The 20,425-nt window shown below is 37.5% G+C and overlaps 2 protein-coding genes across 4 annotated transcripts in view; one reads left to right on the forward strand and one right to left on the reverse strand.

The window, feature by feature from the left end:
- LOC137005847 (zinc finger protein 569-like) overlaps window positions 1-20,425 on the forward strand; it is a 220,081-nt gene that overhangs the window by 49,270 nt on the left and 150,386 nt on the right. The gene's annotated exons all lie outside the window — the stretch shown is intronic.
- LOC137006336 (gastrula zinc finger protein XlCGF57.1-like) overlaps window positions 2,134-20,425 on the reverse strand; it is a 51,370-nt gene continuing 33,078 nt past the window's right edge. The window contains exons 1-2 of one of the 3 annotated variants that reach the window (XM_067367012.1): window positions 8,229-8,688; window positions 2,134-3,204 (exon numbers count right to left, since the gene is read on the reverse strand). In XM_067367012.1, coding sequence (XP_067223113.1) covers window positions 2,144-3,199 — 1,056 coding nt within the window. In that variant the 5' untranslated portion in view covers window positions 3,200-3,204; window positions 8,229-8,688 and the 3' untranslated portion in view covers window positions 2,134-2,143. Of the gene's footprint in view, window positions 3,205-4,394; window positions 4,750-8,228; window positions 8,689-20,425 lie in introns of those variants that run through there. The other 2 variants (XM_067367003.1, XM_067366994.1) reach the window with 2 other exon arrangements.

A 20,425-nucleotide genomic window follows, 5' to 3' on the forward strand; every position in this document is an offset into this window, starting at 1 on the left:
GGAGCTTGTGATACCTCCGGGGCGGATCCGTTGCGGAGTCAGTTTGCTATCTGGGAATGAATAAACGTAAATAGTTTTAGACCTGGACAAATTTGCTTTGATGAAACAGCCATTACATCTGTTATGTTAAAATTTTACTTTGACAAGCCAAAAACAGTTTTTAAAGTAAATAAGTGACTTCCACTTCTCAAATGTGCTTTTCCTTTTCAAAGTCTGGCAGAAATTATGGGTGGTTCTAAAATATATGGTCACATGACAATAAAATGGCATGGTTGCCAAGAGCTCATCTCACCCCACTCTCCCCTAGTCAATAATAAAGTATATAATATTGTCAGTAAACAAACAGTATAATACAAGATAAGGCAAGGCAATTTTATTTGTATAGCACATTTCATACACAATGGTAATTCAAAGTGCTTTACATAAAGAAGAATAAAAAAATTAGAACAAAGAATAGAAATAACAGTAAAAACAGAGAATTTTGCTATCTGGATGGAAGAGCTAGGAAGTCTTCGGGAGTTTTTTGTTGTTGTTGTTGTCCATCAGAGCAGATCTAAATGGATCTTCCTCACATGACAGGACCGCTGTCTAGCTCTACCTGTTAAGGCACTTCAAACTGATAAACAAAGTTTAAATCTCCCCTTTTGCCAAGGCACCTCTGCTCTTTCCACAGTGACGACTTCTAAAACAGCTCCCCTTTCCAGTGGATTTTCTTTTGGCCCTTAACGTAACCTATAAATCTGAAACTCTTTCCACACTGATCACATGTATGGCTTCTCTCCAGTATGAATTTTCATGTGGTGATAAAGCGTCAATTTATGTGTGAAACTCTTTCACAAACTCTTACAATGATCGTAAAAGGCTTCTCTCCAGTGTGAATATTCATGTCCCCCTAAGGATTTTTCATGTTTTATAAGTATTAAATAAGTATTTGACACATCAGCATTTTTATCAGTAAGGAGATTTCTAAGTGGGCTATTGACAAAATTTCCACCAGATGAAGCCATCAAGCCAAATATTGAATTCATACAAAGAAATCAGAACGTGGTGACCGTGCATGTATGGCATGGTGGTTCAGTGCACTGCTTATAGTTTTCTTTGAAACAACAGTACCTGCTGATGCAAGGTCTTCCCGAAGTTCTGCCCGAGTTGTTCTTAGCTCTTGCAGAACTCTCCTGATTATTCTTTGGACTCCTCGGACAGGGATCTTACGTGGAGCACCTGATCGTGGCCGGTTTATGGTGAACTGATGCTCTTTCCATTTCCGGATAATGGCCCCCACAGTGCTCACAGGAACATTCAGCATTCTGGAAATGCGCCTATAACCATTCCCATCAAAATGCTTTTCAATGATAAGATTACGAAGATCTTGAGAGAGTTGTTTGCTTTTACCCATCATGAAGTCTTTCCTGTGTGCCTCCTGGGTAATGAGAAGCCTTTACAGGCCATCAATTAGGACTAAAGCAGCTGATATCAATTAGTACTGATAGGAGGCAAGGTTTCTCACTCAATACTGACAGATTTCAGGTGATATCCTGGCTTTCTATGCCATTTTGTACCTTGTTATCTTCATGGGTTCAGCGTAAACAAGGCTTAGGCCGTGTGTCCAACAAAGCGTTTTTAGCCAGCTGAAAATGCTAGGCGCTCTGCTTAAAATGCCTATCTGTGAGCACTTGAGAGCGCTTCTGCAGTGCAGCATTTTTTTCCGTTGAGACGCTTTGTTGCTATGATACCGAATATCCGCGGCACTGTTACTTATAACTGATTTTGCAGGTAATTTGTTTCAGACTAAAAATGTTGACACAATGTGGAATTACTTGCTATGTATGTTCGGAGACCAGCAATATTAAATTCTCATCCATTTTGTTCTGTTCTCTGCTTGTTGATGTTGTTGTACAGCAAGACAGTTGGTCGGTGTTGTACTTGTCCTGCCCCTCCTCAACTCTGATTGGACGGCTGGCTAAAAAGTGACAGTAATGAGCGCAGCGTTTTACTCAAAGTTGAACATTCTTCAACTCGAGGCGACCAGTAAAAAAGCCGAGCTCTCAGCGCTTGAGCGTGAAAAAGACGCTCAGCGCCACGTTACGCTCCTGGCGTTTAAAAAACGCGGCGCTGGAAAAAACGCTTTGGTGGACACACGGCCTTAAGGCTTCTCTCCAGTGTGAGTTCTCATGTGGTCTTTAAGGTGTCCTTTTCTACTGAAACTCTTTCCACACTGTTGACAGGTGAATGGGTTCTCTCCAGTGTGAGTTCTCATGTGGGATATAAGGTGTCCTTTTCTACTGAAACTCTTTCCACACTGTTGACAGGTGAATGGGTTCTCTCCAGTGTGAGTTCTCATGTGGGATATAAGGTTTCCTTTATGACTGAAACTCTTTCCACACTGTTGACAGGTGAATGGGTTCTCTCCAGTGTGAATTCTCATGTGGGATATAAGGTTTCCTTTATGACTGAAACTCTTTCCACATTGTTGACAGGTGAAGGGTTTCTCTCCAGTGTGAACACGCATGTGGGATATAAGGTTTCCTTTAAGACTGAAACTCTTTCCACATTGTTGGCAGGTGAAGGGTTTCTCTCCAGTGTGAACACTCATGTGGGATATAAGGTTTCCTTTTTGACTGAAACTCTTTCCACAATGTTGACAAGTGAAGGGTTTCTCTCCAGTGTGAACACTCATGTGGGCTGTAAGTTTTCCTTTCTCAATGAAACTCTGTCCACACTCTTGGCAGGTGTATGGCTTTTCTCCAGTGTGAATTCTCATGTGGGTTTCAAGTTTATCTTTTCGACTGAAACTCTTTCCACACTGTTGGCAGGTGTAAGGCTTTTCTCCAGTGTGAATTCTCACGTGGTCTGTAAGGTTTCCTTTTTGTGTATAACTCTTTCCACACTGTTGGCAGGTGAAAGGCTTTTCTCCAGTATGAATTCGCATGTGGACTTTAAGCATGTGTTTACGTATGAAACTCTTTCCACACTGTTGGCAAGTGAAGGGACTCTCTCTAGTGTGAATTCTCAAGTGGACTCGAAGGTTTCTATGTTGATTAAAACTCTTTCCACACTGTTGGCAGGTGAAATAAATTTTAGTTTCTGTCTTTTGAGCTCCTTTTTGTGAGGAACACTGTTTTGATTTTTCTTCAGTCATGAAATTATGTTTTTTCTCTTCTTTTTCATTAAGTTCAAGACTCGCCTCTCCCAGTGCCATTAGGTCTAGGACAAAAATAGACATAAAACAATTTAGACATTTAAAGCATCAAAACCAACAACATGTATGATCTATACCAGGGATTTCAATCTTTAATTGGCTGAGGGCCGTTGCTGTGATTGACACCTGCCATTTTAGGAGGGCCATTTTAACATTCAAGCACAAGGAAGCGCAACATTTCTGAAAAACTACTTTCCTTTGCATTATTTCTAATTTACTTCAAATTTCATTACTAAAATATTTTTGCCATACTTAAAAAATGTAAACAGCACTATCATTGTTACATACAGTATTAGGTTAACAGTTGCAAATATTTTCCCTTACTTTATTTTAGCTTAATTAACATCAAAATCTTGCACTGAACAACACTGTACTTAACAAATGTAATCCCTGAATACATTTGTACACTATTGCATTTCTTGCCAGACACCTGCAGCACTTCTGCTCACACAGCTGAGCCACATTTGCCCTAGATGCCGTTTGAGCATCTGTAACATTTATTGGTAGCATCTGACAAGTTTTGTTGGTTTAAATCAACATTCGCGACTTGCGCGGGTGCTTTTACTATAATTTAGGTAATCACGCTCATAAAAGAATCGTCGCAGTCGCGAAGCACCTGCGATGTGGCGTGCTTGTTTTTCCAGGTGCATAGCAGGATTTTATTTCTTATCTCCATATAAATATTTCTAATACTAGTAGAGCTAATGCAAGGAGTAGAAAACTATTTTTCTTTTGCTGAAACTTCCTAGTCATCATGGAGAGCGCAGCTAATGGTTGCATAGCAGCAACAAACGCCACGGGAGCGAAAACGCTTTGGAAAGAAGGAGAAAGCGGAGAAAGGAGGCGGCACGGCCACTTATATGCAATATGTGAATGGCCCCTTAATAATAATTTAGCGGGCTGGATTATGTTTTATTTTTAAGTTGCAGGCCGGGTGCAGTGGGGGCCGTAAGTGGCCTGCGGGCCGGCAGATTGAGACTACTGATCTATACCCTATCCTATCCTATCAGGGATGGGCAGCTTTGGTACTGGAGGACCACTCTTTTGCAGAGTTAGGGTGCTTTCACACCTGCCGCATTTAGTTCGGTTGAATCACACTAGAGTTCGTTTCCCCCTTTGGTGTGGTTCGTTTGGGCAGGTGTGAAAGCAGCAATCACACTCAGGTGCGCACCAAAAGCCAAACAAACAAGCATACCGTGACCTGCTTGAAGAGGTGGTCTCGGTACACTTTCAAATGAACTCTGGAGCGGTGAGATGAGAAAGCAATCAGACCCAGTTAACGGTCCAACGAACCAAACAATATCATAATTCATAACGGGAAATGCAGAATGCAGAAGTATAAATGAAAACAGATGCATAGCCTACGGTGCAGAAGCATAAATCAGCCTTTACGATTAAATAATGGGGTTGGGTTCAATTTTGCTGGTGTGTTTGATCAGGGATGGAGCTAAACTCTGCAGAATAGTGTCCCTCCAGGACCAGAGTTGCCCATCCCATCTATAGATCTTACAGGTGCTGGTCATATAATTAGAATATCATCAAAAAGTTGATTTAACTAATTCCATTCAAAAAGGGAAACTTGTATATTATATTCATTCATTACACACAGACTGATATATTTCAAATGTTTATTTATTTTAATTTTCATGATTATAACTGATAACTAAGGAAAATCCCAAATTCAGTTTCTCAGAAAATTAGAATATTACTTAAGACCAATACAAAGAAAGGATTTTTAGAAATCATGGCCAACTGAAAAGTATGAACATGAAAAGTATGAGCATGTACAGTACTCAATACTTAGTTGGGGCTCCTTTTGCCTGAATTACTGCAGCAATGCGGCGTGGCATGGAGTCGATCAGTCTGTGGCACTGCTCAGGTGTTATGAGAGCCCAGGTTGCTCTGATAGTGGCCTTCAGCTCTTCTGCATTGTTGGGTCTGGCATATCGCATCTTCCTCTTCACAATACCCCATATATTTTCTATGGGGTTAAGGTCAGGCGAGTTTGCTGGCCAATTAAAAACAGGGATACCATGGTCCTTAAACCAGGTACTGGTAGCTTTGGCACTGTGTGCAGATGCCAAGTCCTGTTGGAAAATGAAATCTGCATCTCCATAAAGTTGGTCAGCAGCAGGAAGCATGAAGTGCTCTAAAACGTCCTGGTATATGGCTGCGTTGACCTTGGACCTCAGAAAACACAGTGGACCAACACCAGCAGATGACATGGCACCCCAAACCATCACTGACTGTGGAAATTTTACACTAGACCTCAAGCAACGTGGATTGTGTGCCTCTCCTCTCTTCCTCCAGACTCTGGGACCCTGATTTCCAAAGGAAATGCAAAATTTACTTTCATCAGAGAACATAACTTTGGACCACTCAGCAGCAGTCCAGTCCTTTTTGTCTTTAGCCCAGGCGAGACGCTTCTGACGCTGTCTGTTGTTCAAGAGTGGCTTGACACAAGGAATGCGACAGCTGAAACCCATGTCTTGCATACGTCTGTGCGTAGTGGTTCTTGAAGCACTGACTCCAGCTGTCTTCAATATTGAACCTTTTCACAATATTCTAATTTTCTGAGATACTGAATTTGGGATTTTCCTTACTTGTCAGTTATAATCATCAAAATTAAAAGAAATAAACATTTGAAATATATCAGTCTGTGTGTAATGAATTAATATAATATACAAGTTTCACTTTTTGAATGGAATTAGTGAAATAAATCAACTTTTTGATGAAATTCTAATTATATGACCAGCACCTGTATACTCAATACACCAGTGGTTTTCAAATCTGGTCCAAAGGGACCCAGCACTGCACATTTTGTATGTATGCTTTATTTTTCAAATCTGGTTAAGATCATCAGCTTGTTAGAAGATTGCTGACAATGATGGTGGAATTTGCCAACTACAATTCCTGTTCATTACTAAGGTGAGAACCGGACCCAATATAAACCTAAATATACTCAAGAAAAGTGCTTTACTATTCAATAAGTAATAGAAGATATATCCATTGACATCCATTCAAAAAACAGAGGGGGCGAAGTGTTAGCATTAGCAGTTATGTTTTCTTGGCTAAAGGTTGCAGGCTTGCCTTCCAGTGGTTTTGGATCTACATTTCCTGCAGAGTTCTGCTGCATTCCAGGCAGGTTTTTGAGCCCTTAAGTCACAACTTCAAACCATGACTCACAATTTTTGTAGTGTTCAAGGCAAGTCGCGCCAAACTGCCTGAGTGTAAACAAACCAGAATGGTGGACCATACAGGGCTTATGCTTATTTACAATTATTTCTATTGCCAAAGGTGTTTTCTCCTTGCTTATTTGAGAGAAAATGGAGGAGGAAAATGGTGCATAAGGCAAGAGAAGCTGTTATACCTTTTATTTTTATAAAATAAAATTGTATAACATTCTTATTTTACTTAACTGATATCTGTCTGCATAAGGAATCCTAAAACTTTTTTTGAGACCATTAACAATATTGTTTCTCCTGCGACATCTCGTTTCTGTGTTTTCTAGTGATGATTGCAATAATTTTTTGTCTCATTTTGTGGACAAGGTTATGGCTGTTAGGACAGTCATTGCACCATCAGCAAACCTTATATAACCAAACATTATATTTACGGAATAAAGACACTCAATTTTGGACTCATTTTATCCCATTTCCTTGAATGATATTATTAGTTTAGTGATGAAGCCTTTCCAGAGCCCTGTGGATATTTTACCTACATCTCTGTTGATGAAATCCATAACATCTATTGGCCCATGTTTGGTTTCAATTATAAACTTATCTCTTAGACTAGGCCAGGTTTCTAGTTGTTTAAAACAAGCTGTTGTTCAGCCTCTCTTGAAAAAGAGCAATCTTGACACTACATCATTTAACAATTATAGTCCTATTTTGAAACTTCCTTTTATCTCTAAAATCTTAGAAAAAGTTGTGGCAATGCAGTTAAATAATGTTCTGGAGGCCCATAATATCTGTGATAAATTTCAGTCTGGCTTCCGTAAAAACCATTCAACTGGAAGGGCCCTCCTTAAGGCCTTTGCACACTGAGTCTGGAATTTTCGTATTTTTTCGTATTCGTAATCCAAAAAATCGTCACGCACAGAGACCTTGCACACGGAGTCCGATGTGTAAAAATTAATGCGTTGCGAAAAAAAAAAAAAAAAAATCACAAAAAGTCTTCAAGCAGTGAGCACGATTTAGTTGTCTCCTCTCTTCTTAAAAAGAGAAAAAGAAAGGAAATATTGGGTCCACGTTTGGCTCTGAATTGTCAAAACGTCTCTCAAAATGCGTGCCACGGATGCGAAAAACACAGAAAATCGAACCTGATCCCAATATTTTTTGACGGACGAAAGTTTCGGAGGCAGTGTGCAAACGTGATTGACATATCTTGAGGTCGAATTTATTTTTTAACGGACTCAGTGTGCAAAGGCCATTAGAGGCCTTTAGTTTCAAATGATATTTTGATGTCTGCTGATTCTGCTGAATGTTCTGTGCTGGTCTTGCTAGATCTTAGCGCAGCGTTTGACACTGTTGACCACTGCACTCTGATTGGTAGACTAAACTCTCTGGTGGGCATCTCTGGACTGGTTTTCTTCTTATCTTTCTGACAGCAGTTTTTCTATATCCATGTCAAGTCAAATTTATTTATATAGCGCTTTTACAATAGGTAATTGTTCAAAGCAGCTTTACATATTAGAAGCACAGAAAAAAGGGAAGTGGTTAAAAATAAGCTGTACAACCAAGCGTGGTAATATGTAACATATACAAGATGGTGCTACATTAAGCCAATGTCGGCTGACTCCCAGGGGTGGAAAAAAACCCCTAGGAGAAAAACCCAGCGTGCTAGCACTGGGAAAAAAGTCCTAGGAGGGAAAAAAACCCTTGGAAGATATATATAATATATGTAAATGGATATGGAGATCAAAATCTGAATTATACATTTTTATTATAGAGATTAAAAATAGATTATATATAAATATATGTAAGCGGATACGGGGATTAAAAATCTGAATTATAGATGCAGCCAGAACTGGATCTGTAGGCCCATTGTCTCCTGGGCTACGTTGTAGTCAGGTCCAGACACAGGTTCTCCATCTGATCTGGATACGGCCTGGATCCAGCACCCGGCAAACCTCAGGATAAGCAGAGAGACAGATATTAGCGTAGATGCCATTCTTATTCTGATGTACAGGTGTATCTAGTGTTATGGGAAATGTTCTCGGTTCCGGCCGACCTAATTATTGCAGCGTAACAATCCTTTAACGGATTTGAAAAATGTTAATGTATTGATAATGTGTTATGTGTATGCAAGAGCAAAGAGATGTGTTTTTAGTCTAGATTTAAACTGACAGAGTGTGTCTGCTTCCCGAACAATGCTAGGAAGATTGTTCCAGAGTTTAGGTGCTAAATAGGAAAAGGATCTGCCGCCTTCAGTTGATTTTGATATTCTGGGTATTATCAACTGGCCTGAATTCTGAGATCGCAATAAACGTGAAGGACTATAATGCATTAAGAGCTCACTTAGGTACTGGGGAGCTAAACCATTTAGAGCTTTATAAGTAAGTAGCAAGATTTTAAAATCTATACAATGTTTAATAGGGAGCCAATGTAATGTTGACAGAACTGGGCTAATATGGTCATACTTTCTGGTTCTAGTAAGAACTCTAGCTGCCGCATTTTGGACCAGCTGTAGACTGTTTAAAAGCCGAGCAGAACAACCACCCAGTAGAGCGTTACAATAATCTAGTCTTGAGGTCATGAATGCATGAACCAACTGTTCCACATTTGTCATTGAGAGCATATGTCGTAATTTAGATATATTTTTTAGATGGAAGAAGGCGGTTTTACAGATACTAGAAACATGACTTTCAAATGAAAGATTGGTATCGAAGAGCACACCCAGGTTCCTAACTGAGGACGAATATTTAATGGAGCACCCGTCAAGTGTTAGAGAGTATTCAAGGTTTTTTCGTGAGGAAGTTTTTGGTCTAAAGATTAGGATATCAGTTTTTTCTGAATTTAATAATAAGAAATTTCTTGTCATCCAGTTTTTAATGTCAGCTATGCATTCTGTTAGTTTTGTGAATTTGTAGGTTTCGTCAGGGCGCGAGGAAATATAGAGCTGAGTATCGTCAGTGTAGCAGTGAAAACTAACACCATGCTTCCTAATTATCTCTCCTAAGGGCAGCATGTACAGAGTGAAAAGCAACGGTCCTAGTACTGAGCCTTGTGGTACTCCATATTTAACCTGTGATCGATACGACATCTCTTCATTAACTACTACAGACTGGTACGATTTGAACCATGCCAAAGCAATTCCACTAATGCCAATATAGTTTTCAAGTCTTTTTAAAAGAATGTTATGATCGATAGTGTCAAAAGCAGCACTGAGATCTAATAACGAGAGCAGTCTCAGTACTATGGTATGGTCTAAATCCTGACTGGAAATCTTCACAGATTCCATTTCTTTCTAAAAAGGAACACAGTTGTGTTGAAACTGCCTTTTCTAGTATCTTTGACAGAAAAGGTAGATTCGAGATTGGCCTGTAATTCACTAAATCTCTCGGATCTAGTTGAGGTTTTTTAATAAGAGGTTTAATAATAGCCTGCTTAAAGGTTTTTGGCACGTATCCTAGTGTTAAAGATGAATTAATTATATCAAGAAGTGGACCTACGACCTCTGGAAGCATTTCTTTCAGTAGTTTAGTCGGCATTGGGTCTAACATACATGTTGTTGATTTTGATGATTTGATAAGTTTAGATAATTCTTCCTCTCCTATAGCGGCGAATGATTCTAGTTTTACCTCAGGGACACTACAGTGCACTGTCTGAAGCGGAACTGTAGATGGTTGCATGTTTTTAATTTTCTCTCTAATATTATCAATCTTGCAAGTAAAGAAGTTCATAAAGTCATTACTGCTGTGTTCTATGGAAACGTCAGCAGTTGAATCTCTGTTTCTAGTTAATTTAGCCACTGTGTCAAATAAATACCTAGGATTATGTTTGTTTTCTATTAAGAGATTTGAAAAATAAGTAGATCTAGCATTTCTTATGGCTGTTCTGTACTAAATCATTTTTTCTTTCCACGAAAGGCGAAAAACTTCTAGTTTTGTTTTCTTCCAACTACGTTCAGCTTTTCTAACAGCTTGTTTTAGAGCCCGAGTGTGCTCATCATACCACGGCGTTGGATTAGTTTCCTTAATCTTCTTTAGACGTAAAGGAGCGACTGCATCTAATGTGCTGGAAAAGAGAGAGCCAATAGTTTCTGTTGCAGCACCGAGTTCTTCTAAGTTGTCAGGTATACTAAGGCGATGAAACTGCTCGGGGAAATTATTTATAAAGCAATCTTTAGTGGTAGACGTGATGGTTCTACAATATTTATGGCTGGGTGGTGGTTTTGTAGCCTTGGCTAATTGTATTATACACAAGACTAAATAATGATCTGATATATCATCGCTCTGCTGTAGAATTTCAACAGCATCAATATCAATTCCATGCGACAGTATTAGATCTAGGGTATGATTACGACAATGAGTGGGTCCTGACACGTGTTGTCTAACTCCAATAGAGTTTAAAATGTCTGCAAATGCCAATCCAAATGCGTCTTTATTATTATCTACATGGATATTAAAATCACCAACAACAAGGACTTTATCCGCAGCCAGTACTAACTCTGATAGAAAATCAGCAAATTCTTTGATAAAGTCAGTATGGTGCCCTGGTGGCCTGTATACAGTAGCCAGCACAAATGTCAACTTACATAATGTTACATAAAGCACCATCACTTCAAAGGAATTATATTTGAAAGTCTTTTGAGTGATTCTGAATATATTACTATAAATTACAGCAACACCTCCCCCTTTGCCTTTCTGTCGAGGATTGTGTCGATAATCATAACCTTGAGGACTAGATTCATTTAAAGTAATGTAATCGTCTGGTTTTAGCCAGGTTTCTGTCAAACACAGCAAGTCTAGTTTATTGTCTGTGATAATTTCATTTACAATAAGTGCTTTTGAAGAAATAGATCTAATATTCAGTAACCCAAGCTTTATCATTTGTTTATCTGATTTATCTGTGATTTTCATTTTTTGAATATCCATTAGGTTCTTTCATGTCAAAATCTGTTTCTTTATCCTGTGGTGTGCCACAAGGCTCTGTGCTCGGACCCATGCTTTTTAACCTGTATATGCTTCTTCTTGTCAAGATAATTCGCAGTTTCAAAATAATATCTTATTTTTATGCTGATGACATTAAATTATATATGTATTTTAGTCCTGATAGACTAGACAAACTGTCTCTTTTGCAGGATTGTTTAGTCTCCATTAACAATTGGATGGCAGACAATTTTCTGCAACTTAATACAGATAAAACTGACGTGTTGATTATTGCCCCAGACAACATTACCCCTAAGATTAGGCAGGTTATTTTAACTATTCCCAGAACATGTCTTAAGACAAGAGGTGATCATGCTTTCTGTGCTTCCTTTCAAGTTGAACTATTGGTTCGGTGAAGTCTTTTAAAAAACATCTAGGAGACGCATCTTTTTGGACAAGCTTTTAATTAACTACTCAATTTGACTGTACTGATGATACTGTAGAGTATATTTATTTTTGTTTATCTTGTTATTTTTATTGTAAAGCATTTTGTGACCCTCCTCGTCTGTGATAAGTGCTATATAAATAAACTTTACTTACTAATCAAATCTAATTTAATGCTATTTATTGCCAATTTTTTAATGCCTATATATATATATATATATATATATATATGTCACTAAATGTTGATAGATGATGACTTACAGCAATTAGAAAATTCATCATGTTGTTGTATTAGCAATCTGTCAAGTGTCAGCCCTTTATATTTGTTTGCTTCTATGTTTGCTCACATAATATATTTTAATACAGCCAATTACCCAATAAAATTGTTTATCTGTATATACAGCTATGGAAAAAATTAAGACCACTTAACATTGATTTCTGAACTAGGAGTGGTCTCTTAATTTTTTCCATAGCTGTATATTTTTTTTGTTTTTGTTGTCAGACAATATGAAATGGTGACTGAAACGCAGCCCATTAAAACTACACGCAGGGCTCGACATTAAGCCTCGTCATGTAGACACACGTACATAGGTCACTTGTATATTATAGTATTTTTTTGGGTGGAAATATAAATGTGTTCTGAAGTAATATCCTTTCAGAATATTGCAGCTTTGATGTATTTAAATCTGCATATTTTTGATGGATTATAACTGTATTAATGTTATGGGATTGTTTTAAATATTTTTTGAAAATACAATTATGAAATGTTTGGGGGAAAATTATACTTTTAAAAATGAAACTAAACCACCAGTAGGTGGTGGCAAGTAACCGTCTTAATGAGTGGGTCATTTATTCATTCATTCAAACGGCTTATGTAATAACGTTACACTGTGCGTTCACTTGGTTCACTAAAAGTTCATAAATGCAATCAATTGTTCTATGATTTGAGACCCTGGACCACAAGACCAGTCATAAGGGCCACTTTTTTTGAAATTGAGATTTATACATTATCTTAAAGTTGAATAAATAAGCTTTCTAGTGATGTATGGTTTGTTAGGATATGACACAATCATTTGAAAACCTGAAATCTAAGAGTGCAAATAAATCTAAATATATACCTGAAGGCATTTTTAGATTTGTTTTTCTGAGTGACAAACACAAAAGTAAAAACTCATAACTCTAAAACTATAGCAAGGAGAGTCAAAAGGTAGGTATCATTTGATAGAACACTTTTTACTTTTTAAAAATATATATATAAATTACATTACAATGGGATATTCTCACACTGAGAAACTCCTGATAAAATTCAAATCAAATATATTTCTTACAATTTTACATCATTAATTGCATATCAAATAAAAAAGCGAAGGAAATAAGAAAGGAGAAAAATTATTTGGTCTGGGATCTGGATCAAATTTTGTGGTGATAGCATGAAGTAAGCAAAAGTTACAGCATTTGGAAGCAAGTGAGCCTGTTTGTTTAGCACCTACAGTTAGCGCCTGTGCGCTGTTTTTGTTGTAAACTCAATTTGTGCAGAGGGGGCGTCACATGACCCAGAGCGAGATGGCTGCTCCGCTCTAATATTCATTTATTTTCCCCTCTGAATCTTTCATTCTAATTAACTTTACAGACTTTCAATTATGTCTGATTCAACTTTGGACAAAGATTTTCCGATTTTCGGATCAACACGCTCACAGAAATCCAAAGAAAAAGACAAAAAGAAGACCACTCATCCCTCGCTGCTAGCAGAAGCTAACGGCAATGTAACAGAGGCCCAATCAGACATGGCGCTGATCCTTTCTGAGATTAAAGCCAACGGCTCTCGTCTTGAAGGAATAACTAATCGGCTGGAGGGAATAGCTGGATCCGTCTCCTCTCTACAAAATTTGTTCACGGCTCTCACTGAAAGGATTGAGGGCATTGAGACCCGTCTAACAGAGGCTGAAGGGAGAATCTCATCCGCGGAGGACTCGGCTGCAGTGTCCGAAGGCCAGCTTGCTAATTTACTGACTAAAGTGGAACAACTTCAGTCAAAAGTGGACGACTTGGAGAACAGAGGTCGACGAAAAAATTTGAGAATAGTTGGCCTACCAGAAGGAGCGGAAGGCTCCGGTCCGCTCGCATCGTTTCTCCATTCCGAAATGGCTAGACCTGCCCGTAGACTCTCTCACCCTCGATATCGAACGGGCCCACAGATCTCCTTCTTTTGCGCCTAGCAATACGAATTCAGCCCCGAGGAGTGTTTTGGTTCGCTTTTTGCGGTTTACAGAAAAAGAAATTGTTCTGAAGGCAGCGTTGAAGAAGGCGCGGAGCTTCGGTTTTACTTAGACTTATCCTCCAGTGTCCTGCAGAAACATCGCGAGTTCACCTCAGTTGTCAAGATCATGGTCTCTTGTGGCTTATATCGCGGATTCGCATACCCTGCCAGGCTCAGATGCTTACACCTGGGGAAGATTCGCTTGTTCGATGATCCGAACTCGGCTAAAGCTTTTTTGGACTCACTGGACAGATAACTTTCTTTTTTTTCTTATCTTTATCTGCAATGTAAGGTACTTTCTATTTGTCGGAGGATTACTTTCTTTTTTGAGACCAACAGACGTAAGTGATTAAGTGTAGCTTTTTCTCTCTCCTTTTCTTTTTTCTTTTCTCTTATTTTCTTTTCCTTTTCTCTTATTTTCTTATCCTTTTGTTTTGTTTTATTTATTTATTTTATTTAGACCACTACTGTAGATTGTTGCTTTTGATATTCATTATCCAGAATATTTTTATTTTTTTTTTTTTTTGGAAGGGGATTTAAATGGTGTAGGATAGGGTTGCTATACTTTCACTTTTTTTTTTTTTCCCCCTTCTCATTGGGCTCTGTCATTTTAATTATGTATTCTATTTTATAGTTTATATAGGACCGACTCTTGAGGGGGCTATTTTTCTCAGTGGCATTAGTATGATGACGTTTATTTTCGTTCATCATCTCATTCTGTGACTTTTTGATGTTCTTTGTGCCCTATCGTTTGGGGATGGGGCCTGGGGGGGCGGACTTTTTTGGGGTAATTCAGTGTTCAATATGTGGTACTGTTCTGTTCAAATTCGGTGTCTTCTTTGTGCAAGAATTATGTTTGTCAGCTCATCAGCATCTTTGAATTTTGTTTTTGTTTGCATGCATGATATAGTCAAGTTAGTAACTTGGAATGTGAAGGGTATTGGCCATGTTATAAAGAGGAAGAAAATTTTGACATTTCTCAAAAAAAAGAGCGTGTATCCATAGCTCTGCTGCAGGAAACCCACTTATCGGATAATGAGCATTGTAAGCTTAAAAGAGACTGGGTGGGCCAGATATATTACTCTTCTTTTACGTCAAATATTAGAGGGGTAGCAACTTTAATTCACAAGAACATCCCATTCAGTCTGGATTATGTAGAATCTGACTCTGAGGGGAGATTCGTATTAATCTCCGGCTATATTTTTGGAGTGCATCTCACTATTGGACATGTATATGCCCCAAATATTGACTGCCCCAGTTTTATATCTCAGACAGTTTTGCAGTTTAACCGGTTTTGCGGAAACCTGGGGTTCTTGGGCGGTGATTTTAATTGTATAATTGATAATAATTTGGATAAATCCACCCCACAGACAATGACAGGCCACAAATCCTCCCGTACTTTACATAATGTCTGTAAAGACTTAGGCCTAGCAGATATTTGGAGGGAGCTACACCCGAAAGACAGAAATTACACATTCTATTCTCACCCTCATAATTCTTATTCCAGGTTGGATTATTTTTTCGCACCGTCCGATTGCATTCACCAAGTGAAATCTTGCTGTATTGGCCCTATTGTTCTGTCTGACCACAGTCCTGTTTATTTAGACCTTGATGTCAATTTGTCCATTCCCAAATCTAATTATTGGAAGTTTAACGTTTCACATCTGAACAATGACGATTTTTGTATGTTCCTAAAACAGAAAATTGTCAATTACTGGCAGGACAACCAGAACTCTCCTGTTTCTTCGGCGACAAAGTGGGATGCTGCTAAAGCGGTGTTACGGGGCCATATTATCTCCTATGCCTCTTTAGTAAGTAAACTCAAGACCAAAAAAAGGAGAGAATTAGAGACCGAAGTGATCCATTTAGAAAACCAACACAAACAAATACCAAATCAGATCAATTGGATTCAGCTGATCAGAGCCAGAGCGAAACTAAATTTAGACCACATGGAGCATATTAAGAAATTACTGTTTTTTAGTAAGCAAAAATATTATGAATTCGGAAATAAACCTAGCCGTCTACTTGCATATCAACTCAAAAAAAAAAAAAAAAACACAACAAGAAAGAGTTATAAAGGCAATCAGGACTCCAGAGGGCAGGGTCTCTTTTGATCCCCAGATAATCAATGATACTCTTTCCAATTTTTATAGGACCTCATAAAAATCTGAGGGCTGTAGTTTGAAGGGGGATTTATCGGACTATTTGCGTAAAATTTCTCTTCCTGTTGTCTCTGAAGTAAACAGAACTTTTTTAAATGCCCCCTTCACTAAAGAGGAAATCTGGCAAGCTATTCAATCCATGCCATCAGGCAAAGCTCTGGGCCCAGATGGGTTTTCACTCGAATTTTACAAGCAATTTTGGAAAGATTAGCCCAATCTTAAAGCCTCTGATTAATGATCTCATTTCCCATTTCATCTCTGGGCAAGATTAACGTAATTAGGATGAACATCCTACCTAGGCTGAACTTTTTATTTCAAAGTCTGCCCTGCTATTTGACTGCTGCTTCTTTAAAAAGTTAAATTCCATTACATCAAAATTCATCTGGAATGAAAAAAAGCCAATACTCAAATTTTCTACCCTACTGAAACCCAGAGAATTAGGAGGGGTTGCACTTCCTAACTTCCAGTTATATTTTTGGTCTGCCCAGATTAAAAATATGATAAACTGGTTTCTAAATAGAAGAGATTCTCAGTGGGTGGGGATTGAGGCTTTGAGGTGTTTTCCAAATTTGTTGTGTACCCTACCATTTATTTACAGTGTACATAAAATGTAAAGATATAAGAAAGATATTTTGAAGTATTTAAATATTCCATGCATCCTATCTTTGAAGTCTCCTATTTCACTCAACTCTGACTTACCCCCTGCTATTCAGAACATTAGTCTTCGACCATGGAGACTGAGGGGAATTCAGGAGCTGGACCATTTACTTGACAAGGAAAGCTTGAAACCATTTCAGTTGTTAAAACAAGAATTTAATTTACCAAATAGCGATTTCTACAAATTCTTGCAATTACGACATTTTCTGGAATCACTTCTAAAGGACAAGAGAATACGCTTGGATATTTTTGATATAGAAAAACAATTGTACTCTTCATTTTCTCTCAAAAGGAAGATCTCTGTTTTTTATACTATGCTATCTAATGTTGGCTCCTCCTCCTTTGACCCTCTGAAATTAGCATGGGAAAAAGACTTTGGAACAAATCTCAGTGACGAGGACTGGCTTTCGGCATGTTCCGGCGTCTACTTTAGAGGCGCATCAATAGAGTCATGAGCAAAATTTTAAGTTTATTTACAGAACTTATTTAACACCAGTTCGCCTCCACAAGATTTTTCCTAATGTTTCTCAATTGTGTTTTAAGTGCAAGTCTAATATTGGCACGGTTATGCATGTATTTTGGGACTGTGACATGATCAAGACCTACAGGAAAGAGATGCATAAAGTTGTACAGAGGGTCATTGGTAAATCTTTTGCTCTATCCCTGAAGGTCTATCTCTTGAACTGTAAAGCTGAATTGCACCTCAGCCATGATCTAGAATGTGGGCTACATCTTTGTACCTTTCTGGCAAAAAAATGTATACTTTTGTTATGGTCCACTCCTCAGGTTCCTTCTGTCAATATGTGGTTGACTCAAATTGCTACTTCCCTACCTTTAGAAAAATTAACCTGTGACTTACACCAGAGGTCTAATGATTTTTGGCGTGTTTGGTCCCCTCTTTGGAATTTCCTTGAGAATGTAGTTTGATTGTCTACATTTCTTGATTCTTGTCTAGTTTGGTGCTATTACCCTTCACTCGTCTATTGAACTACCATTGTATGATTGCATGATGAATGACTGTATGTACTGCCATAAGACACCTGTACCACAGTTTTGTTATTTTAAAATTGTAAAAAATAATAAAAACGTATTTATTCTTCAGTCTCTGATTTTGTATGCAAAAATAATTATTGTGTTATCTACTTGGTTTCATTTACTATTGGCTTTTAAAGTGAGACACACAAACAGGAGTCCTTGGCATACATTCCTTACAAAAATACATTTATATATTTATGGTAAAAAATGTACAAAATATCTTCATGAAACATGATCTTTACTTAATATCTTAATACTTAATACTAATGCTTTTTGGCAGAACAATTTATAATTTTGACCCATACAGTGTATTGTTGGCTATTGCTACAAATATACCTGTGCGACTTACGACTGGTTTTGTGGTCCAGGATCACATTTAATGGAAACACTGAATTTTAAAGTGATGTACACATTACTACATGTACTCACTAGAGTAATGAGTTATTTTAGAGCTGGAGTAAGCATTATTAAGTCCACTTGAAGGAGTAAATGAACCGACTGAGTGAATTCGGACACTTCTCTGTAAAATTACACTTCTGGATATTCTCCATTTCTGTAGAGCTGCACGTTTTAATAATGATCAAATTTGAGAATAAAACTAACCTGTTTGTTCCTCAGTATCTTCATGTTTTATTCTGAATGTTTCTTCAATCTTTATATCTTCAGTCTCATCTTTAATAAACTCCATCTTTATGTCTTCAGTTTCCTCTTTAATAATTATCTTCATATCTTCAGTTTCCTCTTTAATAAATGCCATCTTTAAGAAGAGAATAATTAACAAGAGTTAATGGTCTTAAATGACCCTGTTTGACAAAAACACAAAAAACTAACGCTGCAAATTAATAGACTTTATATTTAGGCATTTATGACTGATGGAAACATGATTAGTTAGTTTGTTAGTGTTTGTTGTTCTCGTTCATGTTCACTGTTTGAGCAGCACGTGTCGTGATTCACTGAATCATTGTTCAAAGTGTTTGACTCAATTGACTCGGAGTTGAAAAGTTCAGTTTCTCCATCATTACTCTCCAGAGACTGAACTCGTGTTCATGATAAACTGATTTATGATATATAGAGAGAGAAATGAGACGCAGGTTTACGGTTTCTCATCAGTGGATATGAGCTTTACTCACACAAATATCCTTCATTACAGTTAGATAAAGAATCACAATGTTACATTAAATAGTAAATAAACTCATTTAACATCGATTGTTTAAAACAAAAACACAACTATAAATCACTGAACTGTTTCTATCGATTAAAACAGCTTAAATTCTTAAAACAAACCTTTCTTCAGCAGAATCACAGAAGCAGGAGCGCGGCGCAGTCGTATGACGTCATGTCGTCACTCCAAAATAAAAGTCCTGTTCAGACGCGGCATTGTCTACAATCACAGAAGTGCATTGAAATCTAACTGATTCTCCATTTAACTTCATATGTTTTGTATTAAGGAGACATTATGCTGTTAGAAATACATATCGGTCAAGCTCCAGCACTTTTTATAAATTAACTGCAAGCAGGCAATATACGAGCAAACCACAAATACAAATTCAAGTTTAAATACATTTTCATTGCATAGTGATTATGAAATGTAGATTCGCAGAAAGATAATGTGTCCCTTTCTCAACAAAACATTTTAGTTAATGGTAAAAGTCTTTTGATGATCATGAAATTACTGCTAAAAATATTTATTCCCCAATAAAATATGCCATTTGCACATTCTTTTCTAAATAAAATCTAACAACAAAAATATTTAGTCAAACTTTAAAACAATACTAACTGGCCCTCATTTAGTTCACTATTAATAGTTCATTATTAATAAATCACACACAATGTTTAATTAACTTGTTAAAATAACTTGTTTATTTTAAGAAAAATTGAAGATGACAGGGTTCAACAGGAAAAACAAGAAACCCTTAAGCAATATAAAGATGTCACACTCATGTTCAGGCAGGAAGACTAGACAGACGTATCCAGTTCAAAACAGTCCATGTTAATTATTATAATAATCCAAGCAGGCTGACAGGCACTGTAAACGCAATAGTGAACGGACAGGGAATGAATGTAAGGGAACAACTTATAAGCACAAATGAGAATAATGACTGGAACACAGCTGATACATGTAAACTAATAATGATGGTAACAAACACTGGTGTCAAAAGTATTCACATTCATTACTCAAGTAGAAGTATAGATACTAGGGTTTAAAAATACTTCTGTAGAAGTTGAAGAATCAACTCAAGCGTTTTACTCAAGTAAAAGTATAAAAGTACTGGTTTCAAAACTACTTAAAGTATAAAAGTAAAAGTAATGTAGGGGAAAAAATGCCATTAAGGACAAAAGCTTAGGCCGCGCCACAGGGGCCTATTGTGTACTCCACCTCCTCAAAAAAACATTTTTCTAAAGGCCATAATGACCATAATGTTATATTAAAATGTTGATGTTGAAAAATTTGGGATGCACTAGGCTACTCGTTTCAGCCGCATATATGTACATTGAAAATGAACGCATTTTAGTACAATGCAAATACATTAAAGCACCATATATGTGTACTACTGACCATTAACATGGGTTTCATGGAG

The sequence above is a fragment of the Chanodichthys erythropterus genome, chromosome 3, assembly GCF_024489055.1.
Source record: "Chanodichthys erythropterus isolate Z2021 chromosome 3, ASM2448905v1, whole genome shotgun sequence".
Lineage (NCBI taxonomy): Eukaryota > Metazoa > Chordata > Actinopteri > Cypriniformes > Xenocyprididae > Chanodichthys > Chanodichthys erythropterus.